This window comes from Castanea sativa, chromosome 11, assembly GCF_040712315.1.
Source record: "Castanea sativa cultivar Marrone di Chiusa Pesio chromosome 11, ASM4071231v1".
Classification (NCBI taxonomy): domain Eukaryota; kingdom Viridiplantae; phylum Streptophyta; class Magnoliopsida; order Fagales; family Fagaceae; genus Castanea; species Castanea sativa.
Window position 1 is genome coordinate 66,128,757 of NC_134023.1, and position 17,628 is coordinate 66,146,384.

Genomic DNA, 17,628 nt, shown 5'->3' on the forward strand with positions numbered 1-17,628 from the left:
GCATAATAAGCCCTTTCTTGGGATGATAGATTCTACATACTCCATGTTGTATCAAAATAGCTACACCTCTTTCTTGCAATTGTCCAACACTTAATAAGTTATTTTTCAACTCAGGTATATAGAAAACATCAGTGATTACCTGAGTTACTCCAGCAATTTGCAATCTAATGTTACCCTTTCCCAACACAACCATCTTGGAATTATTCCCGAGCTTCACAGAGTGCCGGAATTCCTCATCAAGATCCAAGAACCACTCCTTATTTGCACACATATGATTGCTACACCCTGAATCAAGGAACCAGACATCTTCTCTCCTTGATTGATTAAGCTCCACATATGACATCAGCAACATTTCCTCTTTCTCCTCAAGCTCAGCATAATTTGCTTCCTTCTCCCATTTAGGACACTCATATTGAAAATGCCCTAATTGATGACACTTATAACATTCAACTGTAGCTTTGTTGAATGCTTGTCTTCCTCTTCCTCTGCCTCTTCCTCGAAAAGCTCCACGACCTCGACCGCCTCCTCTTCCACCAATTCTATCATCGTAGGCCACCTTTAATGCCTGCTAATCTTCTCCATGCCCGTTCATCCTCTGCTCATGTACCAATAAGCTACTCTGCAACTCATCAATGGTTAAGGTGTCTAAGTTATTAGACTCTTCAACCGAACACACAACATAGTCGAACTTTGAGGTCATTGATCTCAAGATCTTTTCAATGATCACCACTTGCTGTATGTTTTCACCATGAATCTTCATTTTTTTTGCTATGATGAGTGTTCGAGCGAAGTACGCATCAACACTCTCACCCACTTTCATCTGTAGAACCTCAAACTCCTTCCGAAGAGCTTGAAGCTGTGCTCTTTTGACTCTTGTGGAACCCTGGTACTTCTGCTTCATAGAGTCCCAAATGTGCTTGGCAGTGTCTCTGTTGAGGATCGTCTCCATAATGGTTCGATCAATGGCTTGGAACAGATAATTCTTGACCTTCAAGTCTTTCAGCTTCTGGTCTGCAATTGATTTTTGTTGTGCTTCAGTGATCTCCACTCCTTCTACAGCAGCAGGGATTCCAGTTTCCACCAAGCTCCAATACTCCTTTGAACGAAGAAAATTTTCCATAAGCATGGACCAATGATCGTAATGGCCATCAAACTTAGGAATTGCAGGTTGAACGAAATGATTTTCAGCTGCTGCCATACTTCAATTCTCTCTGTTCTCACTCTTTCTCTTCTTAAGAAACTGCGGTTTCTTTTCTCTCACAATCAGGCCCTGTGATGGTGCTCTGATACCAAATTGTTGTAAACTTTAAGCATAAAGCAATTCAGAAAATATCTGAAACAAATATCTTATTGAATTCAAAGTAACTTGTTGACTTATATAAGCCTTACAAAGAGACAAAATAGGAAACAAACAACCCACGTTGAACAACCCACTTGCTAAATGGCTAATAACATGGTAAATGGTTAAGGAAATGGTCAAACTCTACTTACGTGTCCTAAATAATAGGATTTATTAACTGAATGAACTTTGACAACCCCAACAGAAAAAACATAAAGCTGTGCGTGATTCATGTAACTTTCTAAGAAAATTCATACGTGGAAAACTAGTAACGGTAACCTTCTTCCCCTTTAAATATTCGGTCCTCGTCTCCTTCTTCACAGCAACATTACTCTCTAGCCTTCTTCTCGCTCTTTAGCTTTCTTTTTTCACTCTCTAGCATATTGAAGCATTTCAAGCTCTCACTCTTTTAGAAAGCTTTTCTTTCACTCTCTAGCACTGAACCACTTGAAGCCCACCCTCTCTTGCTTCCCTCTCGCTCTTTAAGTCTTCCTTTCTCTAGCATACTAAAGCAATTCAAGCTCACTCTCTAGCTTTCCTCTCATTTTTCTAGCCTATCTTTCACTCACTAGAAAGTTTTTCATTCACTCTAGCATCGAAGCACTTGAAGCCCACCCTCTCTCTCCAGCATCCCTTTCACTCTTTTAGCCTTCCTTTGTCTCACTAGTCACTACGAACAAATGGCTGAAGCAATCATTTTCACTCTCTAAAATACTGAAGCACTTCAAGCTCACTCTCTAGCTTTCCTCTCGTTTTTCTAGCCTATCTTTCACTCACTAGAAAGTATTTCATTCACTCTAGCATTGAAGCACTTGAAGCCCACCCTCTCCAGCTTCCCTTTCACTCTTTTAGCCTTCCTTTGTCTCACTAGTTACTACGAACAAATGGCTGAAGCAATCCTTTTTCACTCTCTAAAATACTGAAGCACTTCAAGCTCACTCTCTAGCTTTCCTCTCGTTCTTCTAGCCTTCCTTTCACTCGATAGAAAGTTTTTCTTTTACTCTCTAGACTCTAGCACTGAATTACTTGAAGACCGCCCTCTCTTGCTTCCCTCTTTCTCTTTAAGCATTCCTTTCTCTCACTACGGAAAAATGGCTGAAGCAATCCTCTGCGGAGTTGCACAGACCATAATTGAAAATTTGGGCTCTGCGGCTTTTGAAAATTTTGGACCACTGTGGAATGTTAAAGATGACATTGAAAGCATCAAGAACACAGTGTCCAGAATACAAGCTGTCCTTCTGGATGCAATGGAGCAGCCGAACCGCAACCATCAAGCCAGTGACTGGCTTGAAAAGCTCAAGGATGCTTTTTATGATGCAGATGACTTGTTGGGTGAGTATAAGTTCCACGTTGAATTAGCTTTGCAGCAAAAAGGGACGAGTGGGAATACTGCAGAAAAGGTACGCAATTTCTTTAGAAGTATCCCACTTGTTTTTAGAAATCGTAAGATGAGTCTTAGAATAATAGAATTGAGGCAAAATCTAATTGCAATGGCGCAAGATAGAAATAACTTTCATTTTAATGAGGGCCATGTGAAGCCTCAAGTGAGTCTGAACAGGGAGACTATCCCATGGTTACCAAATAAAGAAGTTATTGGGAGAGATGATGACAAAAATGCCATCATAAAACTTTTATTGGAGCCTAATAATGATGAGAATGTATCTACCACTGCTATTGTGGGAATTGGGGGGTTAGGCAAGACCACACTTGCTCAAAATGTATACAATCATGAAAAAGTCAATACACATTTTGAGCTAAAAATATGGGTATGCGTTTCAAATGTCTTCGAGGTGACAACAATTGCTAAAAAACTAATAAATGGTATTGATAAAGATGATAGCATGGAACTAATGCGAAAGAAACGTCGTAAGTTTAATCCTGAAGTCCTCATGGGTCAAGTCCATGACATGGATCCATTGAGGGAACTTGTTAACAAAATTTATCAAAAGAAATTTTTACTTGTGTTGGATGATATCTGGAACGAAAATTATAAAAATTGGAATGACTTTAAAAGCCTTTTAATTGGTGGTGCAAAGGGAAGTAAGATTCTAATAACCACACGAGTCTTATTGGTTGCAAAGATTACACGTCCTGTTTCAATATATGATCTTAAAGGTCTTTCTAAAGACCATTCTTGGTTTTTATTTGAGAAAATAGCATTTAGAAATAGGCAAGAGACCAACGACGCTAATCTAATAGAAATTGGAAGGGAGATTGTAGACAAATGTCAAGGAGTACCCCTTGCCATAGAGTCCATTGGAAATGCATTATATTTTGAAAAAAAGGATGGGTGGTTAAAGATGAAGGATAAGGTACAAGAAAATGTAATTGAACAGGGAGGTGGTAATACCCTTTCAATTCTAAAGTTGAGTTATGATCATTTTCCATCATATATTAAAGGTTGTTTTGCCTTTTGTTCTTTGTTTCCTAAATCTTACATGATTGATAGGATGACATTGATTCAACTATGGATGGCACATGGGTTAATCCAATTGCCAAATAATATAGAGCAAGTAGAGGATGTTGCAGATGAGTGCATCAAGAATCTACTTTGCAGGTCATTTTTTTATAAAGTGTATCGTTTTTATGGACAAGTGACATACAAGATGCATGATTTATATCATGATCTTGCACTATCAATCGCAGGGGCTGACTGTAGACTTGATTATTTGGATGAAAAAACTAATCATGTATCATTTTCTAGTGGCTCATCTTTTACTAAAACTTTAAGTTTGGTTAAAGCAAGCATCAAGGTACGTACAATTCTGTTCACACATAGTAGGGATGCATTTGATGCCATGGATGAGTCAACATTAAGTACACTGATTGAGAGTTTCCTAGGGTTGCGTGTATTAGATTTACATGCATTGAATATTAAAATAATGCCAAATTCCATAGGGAAGTTAATACATTTGAAGTACTTAGATCTTTCTTTTAATCCTATTGAAACTCTTCCTGATTCAATTACAACATTGTTGAATTTGCAAACACTAAAATTTCAGTATTGTCCAAATCTTGAACAATTGCCTAGGGACATCACAAAATTGGTTAGCCTTAGGCACCTTGATGATAGGGGTTGTTATAAGTTGAGATTGCCTCAAGAATTATGGAAAATGACTGGCCTTCAGTCATTACCATTATTCATTGCGAGGAATAATGGCGGACTAGGAGAATTGAATGGGCTAAACAACCTCAGAGGAACACTTGAGATCAAAATTTCAGAACAATTGGAAGATGCTAACTCAGATGGCGAGGTCAAAAATTTAAGGGAAAAGCAACATCTTGAGGAATTGAAATTAACATGGGCTCACCAAGAAGGACATGATGAGATGTTATTAGATAGCCTCCAGCCACATCCAAATCTCAAAATTTTGGAAGTGTGTGGTTACACTGGTGTGACATTTTCAAGTTGGCTTTCTTCCATCGAAAATCTTGTTAACATCACTTTAAGGAGATGTGACAGATATAACCACTTGCCACCATTGTCTAAACTCCCATTTCTAGAAAGCTTATGTATTGATAGAATGAAAGATTTGGAATGCATATCAGATCGTGATATAAGTGAGGAAGTTTCTACTTTATCCTTCTTCCCATCGTTAAAGTCTCTTTCGATTTGGGATTGCCCTAACTTAAAGGGATGGTGGAGGAGCCCATCAATGACAGATCATCAACAACACCAGCATAGCCGGTCACTGCCTTCATTTCCTTGTCTTTCTTCTTTTTCTATTAGTAATTGTCCTAATATGACTTCCATGCCCTCCTTGTTTCCTTATCTCGGAGAAGCCCTACATCTAAGTAACGTTAGCTCAAAGCTTTTTCAAGAGACAATACTTCCCTCTTCCTCCTCTTCTTCGTCCTCTCATCTCTCCAAATTAAAATCTATGTTTATAGAAAATCTGCCAGATGTTGTGTCTCTGCCAGATGGGTGGGTATCAAATCTAATTTCTCTCGAGCGATTATCCATTCACTCTTGCAAGGAGTTAAATCTAGGAAGTGACGTGGATGGAATGGAATGGCGACATCTCAATCGCCTCACTCATCTGCACTTCTACAGCCTTCCAAAACTGAATTCCTTACCTGTAGGTCTTCAACACGTTACAACCCTAGAAACGCTCTTTATTCAAAATTGTGAGAATCTGAAAACATTGCCTCGGTGGATTGGGAATCTTATCTCACTTAAACTGTTTATAATTAACGACTGTCTCAATCTGAAATCACTGCCTGATGAGATGCGCGATCTGTCGTCTTTACGAACACTGGAGATTGTCAATTGTCCCGAGTTACAGAGAAGATGCGAAAAGGAAACCGGTCAGGATTGGGACAAGATCGCACATGTCACTAACGGTACGCATTCTATATACCCATTTTTTTTGTATTGAATTTTTGTTTGCTAGCTGAGAAAACAGTTGAAAATGAAAGAAAGTGAACTTTTTAGAATTCTATTCTCTATCATTTATTGATTTCAATACAATTTTTTGAAAAAGCAATGAATTTTTTCTTTTGGATTTCAAAAATATAGGAACCAGTGTATATAATTGAATGGGGCTCACTTTAGCAAAGCTTTTGGTTTTCTAAAGTTTTCTAATAATAAAAAAAATTTCTGAGATGTACAGAAAATCTTGGCCAATTTGATTGATTTCAAAGCAACCAAACTGTTGAATTGTTTTGAAGTTCTATTATTATTAATGTTATTTAATTTGATGGCTTGTGTTCTGTTCACAGTTACATTATATACATCTCCACCACTACCATAGATTGTAGGATTTTGGATGGAGTACGAAAGGTACTTGGTTACACTTTCTATAATCAAAGGTTAATGAATATTTTGAATAAAATTTCATTCCATATATTTGATTCATTATTCTAAATGATTTTTACAGATGCTGATGGATGTGCTGTTTTGAAGTCTTTACATGAAGAATACCTTGCTCAAGTCCTTAATTCTTCCAATGAACTTTGAATAGCTGGAAGTGGGTTATTCAAATGCTAATTCCTTTCCTCTTCTTCTTTGTTCTTCTTGTGTTATGGTGATTTCTCGCTTGGTTTGATCCTAAATGCAGAACAAATTGGATGCACAAAACAAAACCAGGGGTAAATATCTGAGCCTATTTTAAACCTTTTATAAAGAACATTTTGTCTCTATCATGATCTTATTTTCTACCATATTTTAATGGGCTAGTGCTTAACATCAACTTTTTTCATGCAGTTAGATGCATACAAAATTTTAGTGGAATCTCTTTGTACATTTTGTGTTATAATCCCATTGCTTACCATTAGAAACTTAAGAAAAATATTCTTTTTGGCCATTTTCTCTCGCTTGAATAACCAGTTCATGGCAGTCTTTCACAATTCCCTGCCACTGTTAAACTTTGACTAGCCTGAGGATGCAACATGCATCATCATTGGGATTGTATGCTGATATCTTGTGTTATTTTCAGGGAGCATTTGGAGTGCTGTAGGGATCATCTCTTTTATGATTACTCTTTTACAAGAAGATTAAAGCAGCAAGTGTTGAAAGAGTACGTGGTTAATCTGCAGCTTGTCGTTTGAAATTCTTCTCCATCTGTTCAGATGCTAAGGTCACTTGGTGTTCTTGTTATTGTTGAAATCAATTTTAGTGTGATGTAGATTTGCTGTAATCTAATTATTGTGTTCTTTCTTGTTTTGGTAGTCTTTAGATTTTGTTTAAGAGAAAATTGTTGTAAACTCTTTATTCAATAGTGGAAGATTTTTTACTGGACTAGGTCCCGTGGTTTTTCCCTTCTCATTAAAGGGTTTCCACATAAAAATTTGGTGTCTTGATTGTCGGTTGTTGCTAGATATTTCTGCTTTGTGTTGATTATTGTGCTTGCCAAATTTTTTTGAAGTTCCTATTGAATTTGCACAAAGAGAAATAGGGGATTCATTGTGTGCTATTGTATCAATCTGCAATTTTTCCCAATAGAAATAGGGGATTCATTCTTCAAAGGGCAAAGGCTTGAGGTCTACCTTGTGCAAAGCTTGCTTGGGCTACATTCATCTACCATAGTCATATAGTTGATTAAAAAATGATGTGTGAATTAGAACTAGAACTTACAATGGTTTTAAAATGTCAATATAGAATGGGGTGTTGTTTAGTTATATGGGTCTCTCTGTCTGTTTTAACTTAGCTTGGTAGCTTGTCTTTTTGCCGCAGGGGCTGGCTGTTTTTTCTGCTGAAATGTAGTTTTCTGTCTTTTGAACTTCATGTTATAATTTTTGTGTTAATAAAATTTCCTCATTCATCCAAAACCAGAGGACAAGAAATAGTATCCAAATTGCCTGAGCACTAAGTCAGCTGCAAAGGCGTATATCATGAATATCAAAAGCTGATTACGAATCCAGAGGCTTATTTTTTTCTACACTAGAAAATTATTAGACAAGTTGAAATGCATTACACAAATCTGGCTAAACACGCTCTGGCATTTAGTTCAGAAGAAGCACTAAAAGTGTCATTGTAGATTTAACTGGACTAAGAATTGACTTGCACTAAACATTAGGATTTGCTAGCTGCTTAGCACCGTATATACTTTATGAAAGGGGAGTAGAAGGTGATATACCATCTGGTTCTACTAAGTTGGTAAAGCATTTTGTCAAACATGTAAAAAAGCCTTTCAATAGGCGATGATGATTATATTTGATTGGTGTAAACTGCATAAGAACATTAGTTTTAGCTTTTAAGGAAAGTATTTTGTACTTAATTTTTATGCCAAAATGGTAAATTAAGAATTAATTCCACATTCTGAAAAATTACCATACTGAACAAGTTTAGAACTAGTAATAGCATTCACGGCTAACCGCTTTTGTGGTTTCTCAAAGGAAACCCCATTAGTCAAGAACCTTATAGTTCAGTACCATTACTTGTTAGATTATCAAAAAGATGTGCAGCTTAAGGGCCTCATCTTTTTATGTTTTACGTGATTTACATCCACAACAAATTTTTGTGGTATATAATGCTTTCTTAGTGATGCAAGAGCAATAGTAATTGATATTGTTTACAACACTGCAAATGAAAATGTATTAAATAAGCTTCATGCTACCTAAGAAACAGGTCAATTACAATTCTAGCTTCTTCTTTTGTATTATACTACAGCCTTGTTGCTGGGTAATAGTGGTCCTTGTCATGCAATAACCTGTCAATTTGAAGAATTCCTATCACCTTGAGTTTGATATGTGCTATCTCGTTACTATAAATGTATATATATTTCGATTCAAGTAAATGTAGCCATCAGTTTGACCAATTATTCATTTATTTCTCCAATGCATCAAGCTGCATCTTATTGCCTTTGTTGCCCATGACATGGAATGTAGAATATGTCTTACAGGATTGCTTAAACAGAGAGTTTGTTAGGGTGGGTCCTAACCTGAAGTTTTCTCCTGTTGCTGGATATCACTGGTATGTCTTTTTTTTTTTTTTTAATTAATTAATATATATAAGCCCGTCTGTGGAACTATTTACTGTAATTACTTGACTTAATTCTAAGTGAAGAAGCATATTCATTTAACTACCATATATGAAGGGTTTTATTTTTAGTTCTTGTGAATGAAAATTAAGATATTAATCAGATAACCATTGTACTTATTCCCTTTGTTGCTCTCTTTGCAGGTTTGATGGAGATGGGTGCGTGATTTTCTGTTCCCTTATTCCAAAGAGTATTTCTTTTAAGTTTTTTTGAAGAAAGAGTTTGGAGATATAACTTTAGTACCACTTTTCCCACTCCAGAATACCTTTATGTTTCTCTGCTTTGTGTGTTTAATTTATGGTTGCTTTTTAGTGGCTACTCAATGCCCAATTCTCTACATTATAAAAGTATTTTTGTCATATAATCTGAAGGCAAAAGCTCCCTGTAACGAAGAAAAAAATGCCAATTGGCTGCTCTATATAGTGAAGTGTCAATTTTCTTGAGTCATCATATATGGTGGTTATATGAGCAGTAAACCCTTGTAGTTCATTCTTTAGTTGGCTAAGGTCATTTGGATTTTATATATGGTGCTTAGTTCTGAGAAATTTCACTGAAAATATCAAGATTGTTCTGACACAACTGCAGTTTGGCAGTGGAGCCAAATGAATAATTTTTTTAGTGACTGAATTTACATAATTGAAGTCCTCTAAAGGTAAAATGATACATTTGTTCTTTTCCCCCTTCCACAGTTGCTTGAGGTTCCTTCCAGTTGATACATATACCATTTTGACATTAAATGCTGAAGTTTTACTAGTTTAACTACAATGAATTGCCAAATTGAGTCTGCCAATGAGCTCTAGCTCAAATGACACCTCCTCCCCTTGTAAGAGTAAGGGGGAAGGTTAAGTCGTGGGTTCAAGACCCACTTGTGTGTGTGTGTGTGTGAGACTTACCAATCAAAAAACAAACTAGAATCACCAAATTGAGCTTCTTAAGAATGAAAATTTTCCCTATGATATTTCTCTATGTGGGTGTGTGCCAGCCAGAATATCTTATTGAATGCAACTGCCATGCTAATTAGTGAGTTACAAGTGTTTATGATTTCTAAGAATACCTGGTCTTAAAGAGTGAAAAATAATCATGATGTGATCAAAACAACTTTGGACATGCTGGTGATATGTTCAATCATCAGGATTCAAAAGAAGATATTTAGCTTGTTCTCCTTCTTTATGATCCCTTGGCAAGCTTAGGTGTCACTCTATTAGTGAAGGGGGAAAGGAAACTTGACTGTACTTTATCCATGTCATTTTCTATTTTCATGATTGTTTTTTTTTGATAAGCATTTTTTTTATTTTCACAATGTTTGTTACACTATTTTAGTCTTGTAATTCTGTTTGGTTTTGGTGAGGCATGTGTCTGTTTGTTCAGTGGAACATGACCAATTTCTATGTATCCAAGAGCAGTAATCTAGCCATCCTTGCTAGATTGCTGCTCTTGGATATATTGAAATTGGTCATGTTCCACTGTGTTTTGCATTGTTTTCACTTTTTCTTTAATTTTAGAGGTTCATGAATGTTGGTTTATCCAATACTAGTCTGTTATAACCTGTTTGGATGTTTAAAAAAGGAGGGGGAGTAGAGTAGAGGGAAGGGGAGTAATTCAATTACCTTGTTTGGGAGTTTTTTAAGGAAGGAGGGGGAAGGGTTTAAAGGGGTTTCAACTACCTCCAACCCCCTCATTTTTAATTCCCCCAAATTGGAGATATTTGGAGGGAGAGTAGAGCACATAAAATTATTGATAAAGTAAATTACCTAATTTACCCTTATTATATTTATAAAATTACAATGTTAAAAACAAGGGGAATGACTAATTACTCACTTCCCCCTTACTAATTATAAAAACATCCAAACAAGGTGGAGGGTAATCATTCTCCTCTACTCTCCTCCCCACTACTCCCCTCCCCTCTACTCTCCTCTACTCTCCTCCCTCTCTAAACTCCCAAACAGGCCATTAAAGCAAGAAGGGTTTAAGTGATATCTTTAACTTTTCAGCATGATTCATGGTTTGCGCATCAAAGATGGGAAAGCAACCTATGTCTCTCGCTATGTAAGGACATCTCAGATCAAACAAGTAGAGTATTTTGGAGGTGCTAAATTTATGAAGGTATACCAGTAAGCTGTGGGTTTCTTTTTTCTTATTTTTATTTCTGGTTTGTTCATTGGCATGGTTCACGTCATTAGTATATGCCCCCTTTTTTAGTCTCATGTTTTGCCTGTGCATAATTAAAAATCTTGAATAGATAATCATCAGTTGCATATGTTTGATTTGTTGGTCCTGTTGTATACATGTTTTTTTTTCCTTTTTAAATGTCATTACAGATTGGAGATCTTAAAGGGCTGTTTGGATTACTCATGGTGAACATGCAAATTCTGAGAACAAAGTTGAAAGTATTAGATGACACATACGGATATGGAACAGGTTAGTTAGTCTAGTATACAACTTTTGCTCATATGAAAATAAATCTGGTGAAATTGTGCACATAATTTTTAGTAGAGTTCAAAAACATTATCCCATGTATAATTTTGCTTAATTTTCTGGTTGCTCAGGTTCTTCTTTGTTGGTTAATAGTGTGTGTATAGTTCTTCTATCCATCAAGTCCCCATATATTAGGATGCAGGTACAGGGCTAGGTTTCAAAGAATGAAGTGTCCAGATACATACTTCTTTCAGGCCTAGCCTGGCAAATATGTTTACCTAAGATTATGTTGCTCAACTTTTTTTCTTTTTCTTATTTTATTTTATTTTATTTGCTGAACATTGTGTTGCACACTTGCACATCTTTACTTCCTTTATTTCATCTAGCAACCCCCCCACCGCAGGCAATACCCAAAAAAAAAAATGGCGGTTAAGATTTGAACTTAAAACCTACCAATTTGTCCCTAGCCTTTTACCAGCTGAGCCAGAGGTGTGTATGGCTTAATGAATATGCTCTCTTCCTTTAGTAGACACATATGTATTTGTTGAATATCTCTGATACATGCACTGTACCAAGCCTGTCTATAAATGTGTGTATTGGGTATCTCTACATATTTTTTTTTTCGTGTTTAGATAATCCTGGTGTGAAGTGCTAGACACTAAGTATTTGCCTCCTGTGTACAGCTAATACAGCTATGGTGTATCATCATGGGAAACTTCTAGCACTTTCTGAGGCAGATAAACCTTGTAAGCTTGTCTTCTTTTTGTGTTTTTCATTCTGAAAAATTAAAATGAAAAGGGTTAGTCTTCCTCTGGATTGCCATTCATATTAAGTAACCACTCTATTCTTTCATGGTGGGCAAAAAGAAATACTGAGAAATGCCAATTTCTTTGTCATATACGGACTCCATCAAGTAACTTGGTGATATGTCCTTGCTTCTGATGTGGGATTGAACTTGTCTTCATTGCTTTATTCAGATGCTGTTAAAGTTTTGGAGGATGGAGATCTCCAAACACTTGGTATGCTGGGCTATGACGAGATTATCACATTCTTTTACTGCTCATCCTAAGGTTGACCCATTCACTGGTAAGACATCCTCGTAAAAGCAATTTAGTGACCATGGTAATGGAAGAAGTCCTTTTAACTTACAGAACCTTCCATGCAGGCGAAATGTTTACATTTGGCTATTCACATACGCCACCATATATCACCTACAGAGTAATTTCCAAAGATGGTTTCATGCATGACCCAGTACCAATAACAATATCAGACCCCATCATGATGCATGACTTTGCCATTACTGAGAACTATGCGATTTTCATGGATCTTCCATTGTATTTCAGACCAAAGGTATGTTACTTGTAAGTTGTTCCTGTTAAAATTTTAGCCTGGTACAAAATACCATGATATTAAATAAATAAAGTTGGCATGCATAGTGATGAAAAGCCTCTCTGAACAACCCTAGGCTAAAGGAGGAGCCCTGCCCGAAAAGACTGCACGTGGGGGGGGGGGGGGGGGGGGTGAAAGTTAAATTTATCATTTAGTTCACCTTTTCACCCGCTAATGTGTAACCAGCTATATTTGACATATTGATTATAAGAGAGAGCTGTACCCACACTTTAATGTGGCCTGCAACATAACAATTTGAACGTAAGTAAGCTTGAAACCATTTGCTTTGACAATGTTCGTGGGGTGTTTTTTAAAATACAGGTATGGTTCAGCTGGCTGCATCATCCATTAGGGTCATCCATCTTAGTCTTAGTCTTTTTACCTCTCAATAAGCTTGAAATCATTTGCTTATACGATGCTCATGGAGTGTATTTTGACACAGAAGTATGGTACGGCTGTCAGCATCATCCCATTAGGGTATCTTGATTATTGTAAAGAATAAAAAAAGAAGCTTGCTTGTCTTTCCCACTCTTTGGTACTTTTGAAGTAATTCTATTGTCTTTGAAGTTTCTCAAAATTCAGGCACAAACTTGGTACTGCTGAACTACATAATGTAAAATCTAAAATTGAAGTGCCTTAACTAAAATGGGCTTGAAAAGGTCTTGCATCAGGATTTTGACATTGATTTATCTTAATATCTGTAGATGTCATGAGCATCAGTAGGTGAAATTTATATATCCTTCTTGAGTAAAGAATTTTAATGGAAATAGATGTTCAGATCATTCTATGTCTCAGGAGTGGTACTTGGAATTTGAACTTTTATAGTTTCTTTCAAACATTCCATAATTCTGGAACAACTCCTCAGCATGCACAGTTGATCCCAAGACGAAATCTTATAATCTTCGCTGGTTCTCTCTTTAGGGGGTGGGTTGGGTGCAAGGTGAAAGTTGCTAAGGTGATCTATACAGGAAATTTTTTGATGGCATTGTTGAGCATCATATTGGAAGTTGTAATAATTGTTTACATTTGATTTCAGGAAATGGTGAAAGGGAACAAGCTGATATTCACATTTGATGCAACAAAAAATGCTTGCTTTGGTGTACTTCCTCGGTATGCAAAGGATGAGCTGCAAATCAGATGGTTTGAGCTTCCAAATTGCTTCATATTCCATAATGGTGTGGTTCATGATTAAGCTAATATTAATATTTTTTCTGTTTTCACGTTTCCATACTAACCTTTTTGATGACTTCCTTCATTAGCTAATGCTTGGGAGGAGGAGGACGAAGTTGTTCTGATCACTTGTCGACTTCAGAATCCAGATCTGGACATGGTCAATGGGGTTGTCAAAGAAAAGATTGAAAACTTCACAAATGAGCTGTAGGACACCTTCACCCATTTTTTGATAAGGCAAAGCTCTATGTACACATAGGTTGTTCTGATAGTTACTATTCTATTCAGGTATGAGATGAGATTCAACATGAAAACTGGTCTAGCTTCACAGAAGAAATTATCTGCATCTGCTGTAGATTTTCCTAGGGTGAATGAGAGCTACACTGGCAGGTATTCATCAACTGTTTGTAATGGGAGATTTTGGGTTGTTTATTGTTACCAGATCCATTTGAGATTGGAAAATTGTTCATTTTGGCAGTGGAAGAGAGGAGCTAGATAATGAATGGTTATATTTATATGATCTTTTTTCTTTTTTGAATGTGTTCTTAAACCCGCTTTTATTTTGTAGACTATTTTTATCATTTTGCTAGATATCATGCTTAGTTTATTTTGTTCTCTTGGGTGTTATATCCTTCTTATGTTTTCCATCTAATTTTTTTGGTGCATTATCAGGCGACAACAATATGTATATGGAACCATACTTGACAGCATTGCAAAAGTGACTGGGATAATCAAATTTGATCTGCATGCTGAACCAGACACTGGAAAAACAAAGCTTGCAGTTGGAGGAAATGTTCTAGGCATCTATGACTTGGGACCTGGCAGATTTGGTTCTGAGGCTGTTTTTGTCCGTCGTGTGCCTGGCATTACTTCTGAAGACGATGATGGCTACTTAATATTTTTTGCCCATGATGAGAATACTGGGTAATACTTTCCTTCCTCACACTATTTTCAAATTTATGTTCTCTCTTTTAATCTACTGCTTAATTGTTTTGATTTTCAATTTTTTTGTTTTATTAGGTTCTGTAAGAGGGTTATTGAATGCTCCAATTTTTAGCAAAATCTGGTTCTTTAGATTAATCAGAGGAGGAAATATTAATATGTTGCTATTTTCTCTTTTACTAAAGCTTGTTCCTGGTCATCATCCAACTTTTATGCATGATAAAGCCCTTATCTCAGCATCATCCCTTGTGTAAACTTACCAATGTATTCTACACATTCATAGATTTTTTTCAGAAGCTTTGGCCATAGTTATTTAACTAATTTTCTTGACTCAGATTTTAAGCTTGAATATTGATCATGATGGTCTCAATTTTCATTCATAATTATGCAGAAAATCATCAGTGAATGTAATTGATGCAAAAACAATGTCACCAGATCCTGTTGCAGTTGTTGAGATGCCCCGCAGAGTTCCATTTGGGTTTCATGCCTTCTTTGTAACAGAGGTCAGTGTTACATCAATTGCATTTGGATTCATTTTCTTTCTTACATTCTGTCCTGTTAAATGTGAAATAACTTCATAATGGAACTTCAAGAGATTTGAAAAATCAAACTTTAGGACAAACAGGATTGACATGGAATAAACTGAATGAAGCCAAAGAAAAGTAAGATTTTAACAGAGGAAGCAATGGAAATTGATAGTTATGTGATGCTCAATAGTGATCACTGTCACTGTGGAAAGATTGAAAGAGACATGGATTAGCTATTATGGATAGCAGAAATAGAGAGGTTCATCTGGGAGGTTATGTGCTCAACTGCATACTATTCAAATTTAGGGACGGAAGCTTATTTTAGTTGACAGTATCAAATGCTAGGCAATTATATCCATGAAATGAGTTTGTGAATGTGTAGATGGATGATTGATAACACTGCAATGGTTTGAATGACATCTGATGCATTTGTGAGTAGCTGAAGATAGCAGCAAACTGTAAAATGTAAGATGAGAATCATTTGATATGAGTTGTACATAGACGATGATTGTGCTGGATAGGTATATAATTTCATTTACATTGGAAGGTGCTACAAGAAAAAAAATACAAGATTGACTCAAATGAAACGGCCCTGGTACCTCATGATTTGACCTGCGTTACATGGGCTCCGGAATTCTCTGCATGTATGGAGCCAACTGTCAAATTCACCTTTTTAGAGATTTTGCACCATTTTGGGCTGTCTGGAGCTGTTTGCTTATCCATGACATGCCACTGCATATACATGGGTGAGGCGTGTTCAACTGCAGGGTTTGGGTACCATAGGATCACAGGATTTGAAGTGAAGATATGGTCGTGATTATATTAGATTGTTGAAAATTGATATGTTGTCAACCCCAAATAGTTGGGAGATAGAGCTTTGTTCACTTCTATTTGGTTTTTTTAATTGCATGAATTCAAAGGGGTTGAAATGAGTGGACTTGTGTTCATCCCATGTTATGCTGCAGTTGAATCAACAGTTTTGACTAATATCTTGCATAAATCTAGATAGCATCGCCATGCGTTTTATTGATTCCTTATTTTTGTGTGCATTTTATGATTATTTTGCTATTGCTCTTTACCGTGATGGTTCTAACATACATGCATTGTTTTTGCACAGGAGCAACTTCAAGAGCAGGGGAAACTGTGATTGCTTGATTGTTGGAAATCTCAAAATAAAATTGAGATGGAGAAACTGCAATGGAGACATAAACATGTAAATTATGTACACTAGACCTCTTTGGCAGTACTTTCCCAATATTGTATATGGAGATCTTCCCAAATTTAAGCAGTAAATATACTTGTAATAATTCCTTTTCCGACTGGGAAGTATTACTTTACAAGGAGGGAAAATAAACCGGAAATATTCATCTCAACAAAATTGACTTGGATCCAAAGAAAATACACCCCACATGTTTTTTTTTTTTTTAATGAAGAAATACACCCCCATGTAAAACAGTTAATTAGGATTATTGCTAGGCTGAATTCATACGCAGCCAACCACCATTCACCATTCACGTTCAGTGAAGTAATTATATGATTTGTATATATTTTTTCTTTCATTCAAAGTATCTCCTAAAAGATGACATAAAGAGTAAAAATATTAGCCGAATAAAGTCTGATTAAAGTGGCACATTTTGACTCACCGTCTGTGCAATGAGATCCTAGTACAAGATCAATTGGCACAAGCTCTGGCAATTTGGAAACTTATGATTGTTTTTCAAGGGATTCTACATTTGTGCTATGGGATTAGGAAGTCTGCCCTACAGTTTAATTAGCATGGAAAAATTAACAATTAGAGGTGAAAAAACGAACACTGAGAAACTAGATAAACTGGGAAGAGAGAGAGAGATCAAAGTGAAGACATTTTTTTATTAGTGCAATGAAATGTGTACAACTACAATCGGTACCAAAAATTTAAAAGAAGGAAAACATGTGTGAAACACAAAATAAGCAAAAAATAAAAAACTAAAATAAAATCTTAGCTAAACGCAGTTTTATTTAGTAAACCACCATTAATCTGGTGATATACCAAGGACAACAACACTTTGCAGCCACTAGCCATGGAGGCAAAAATCCTTGCGCACAAACACCATCCAGTATAGTCTTAGAGGACCTCCCACCATTCTAATCACATGGTCAATGAATGAAACATTGAATACCATCTTCTTTTCTTTCTTTATTTCTCTCTCTTTTTCTTTTGCTTTTGAACATGCAAGAAATTGGTTTTATAAGTTGGGTTTATATAGGGTTTAGCTAAGGTGGGAATATTTATGACTCAAACTTTCAAATATCACAAATTCATATTATCACAACTAATATGTTATGGTGTTTCCATACTAAGCAAACGTATGGAATACACAAACAT

The 17,628-nt window shown here is 36.2% G+C and overlaps 2 protein-coding genes and 1 pseudogene across 3 annotated transcripts; 2 read left to right on the top strand and 1 right to left on the bottom strand.

Annotated features, from left to right (window-relative positions):
* Positions 1–568: 568 nt before the first annotated feature.
* Positions 569–1,198, bottom strand: LOC142616979 (uncharacterized). Its single transcript, XM_075789702.1, has one exon. It carries the CDS (start codon positions 1,196–1,198, stop codon positions 569–571), a length of 630 nt encoding a protein of 209 aa, XP_075645817.1.
* A 466-nt stretch (positions 1,199–1,664) lies between these two features.
* LOC142615405 (putative disease resistance protein RGA3) lies at positions 1,665–7,128 on the top strand. 2 transcript variants are annotated; one of them, XM_075788154.1, is made up of 4 exons: positions 1,665–5,683; positions 6,062–6,122; positions 6,220–6,430; positions 6,778–7,128. In XM_075788154.1, exons 1-2 carry the CDS (start codon positions 2,431–2,433, stop codon positions 6,091–6,093), a joined length of 3,285 nt encoding a protein of 1,094 aa, XP_075644269.1. In that variant the 5' UTR covers positions 1,665–2,430; the 3' UTR covers positions 6,094–6,122; positions 6,220–6,430; positions 6,778–7,128. The 2 variants fall into 2 exon arrangements, with proteins under 2 accessions (XP_075644269.1, XP_075644268.1); XM_075788153.1 differs by lacking the exon at positions 6,062–6,122.
* Positions 7,129–8,637: 1,509 nt separating this feature from the next.
* Positions 8,638–16,624, top strand: LOC142614705 (carotenoid 9,10(9',10')-cleavage dioxygenase 1-like; annotated as a pseudogene).
* The last annotated feature ends 1,004 nt before the right edge of the window (positions 16,625–17,628 follow it).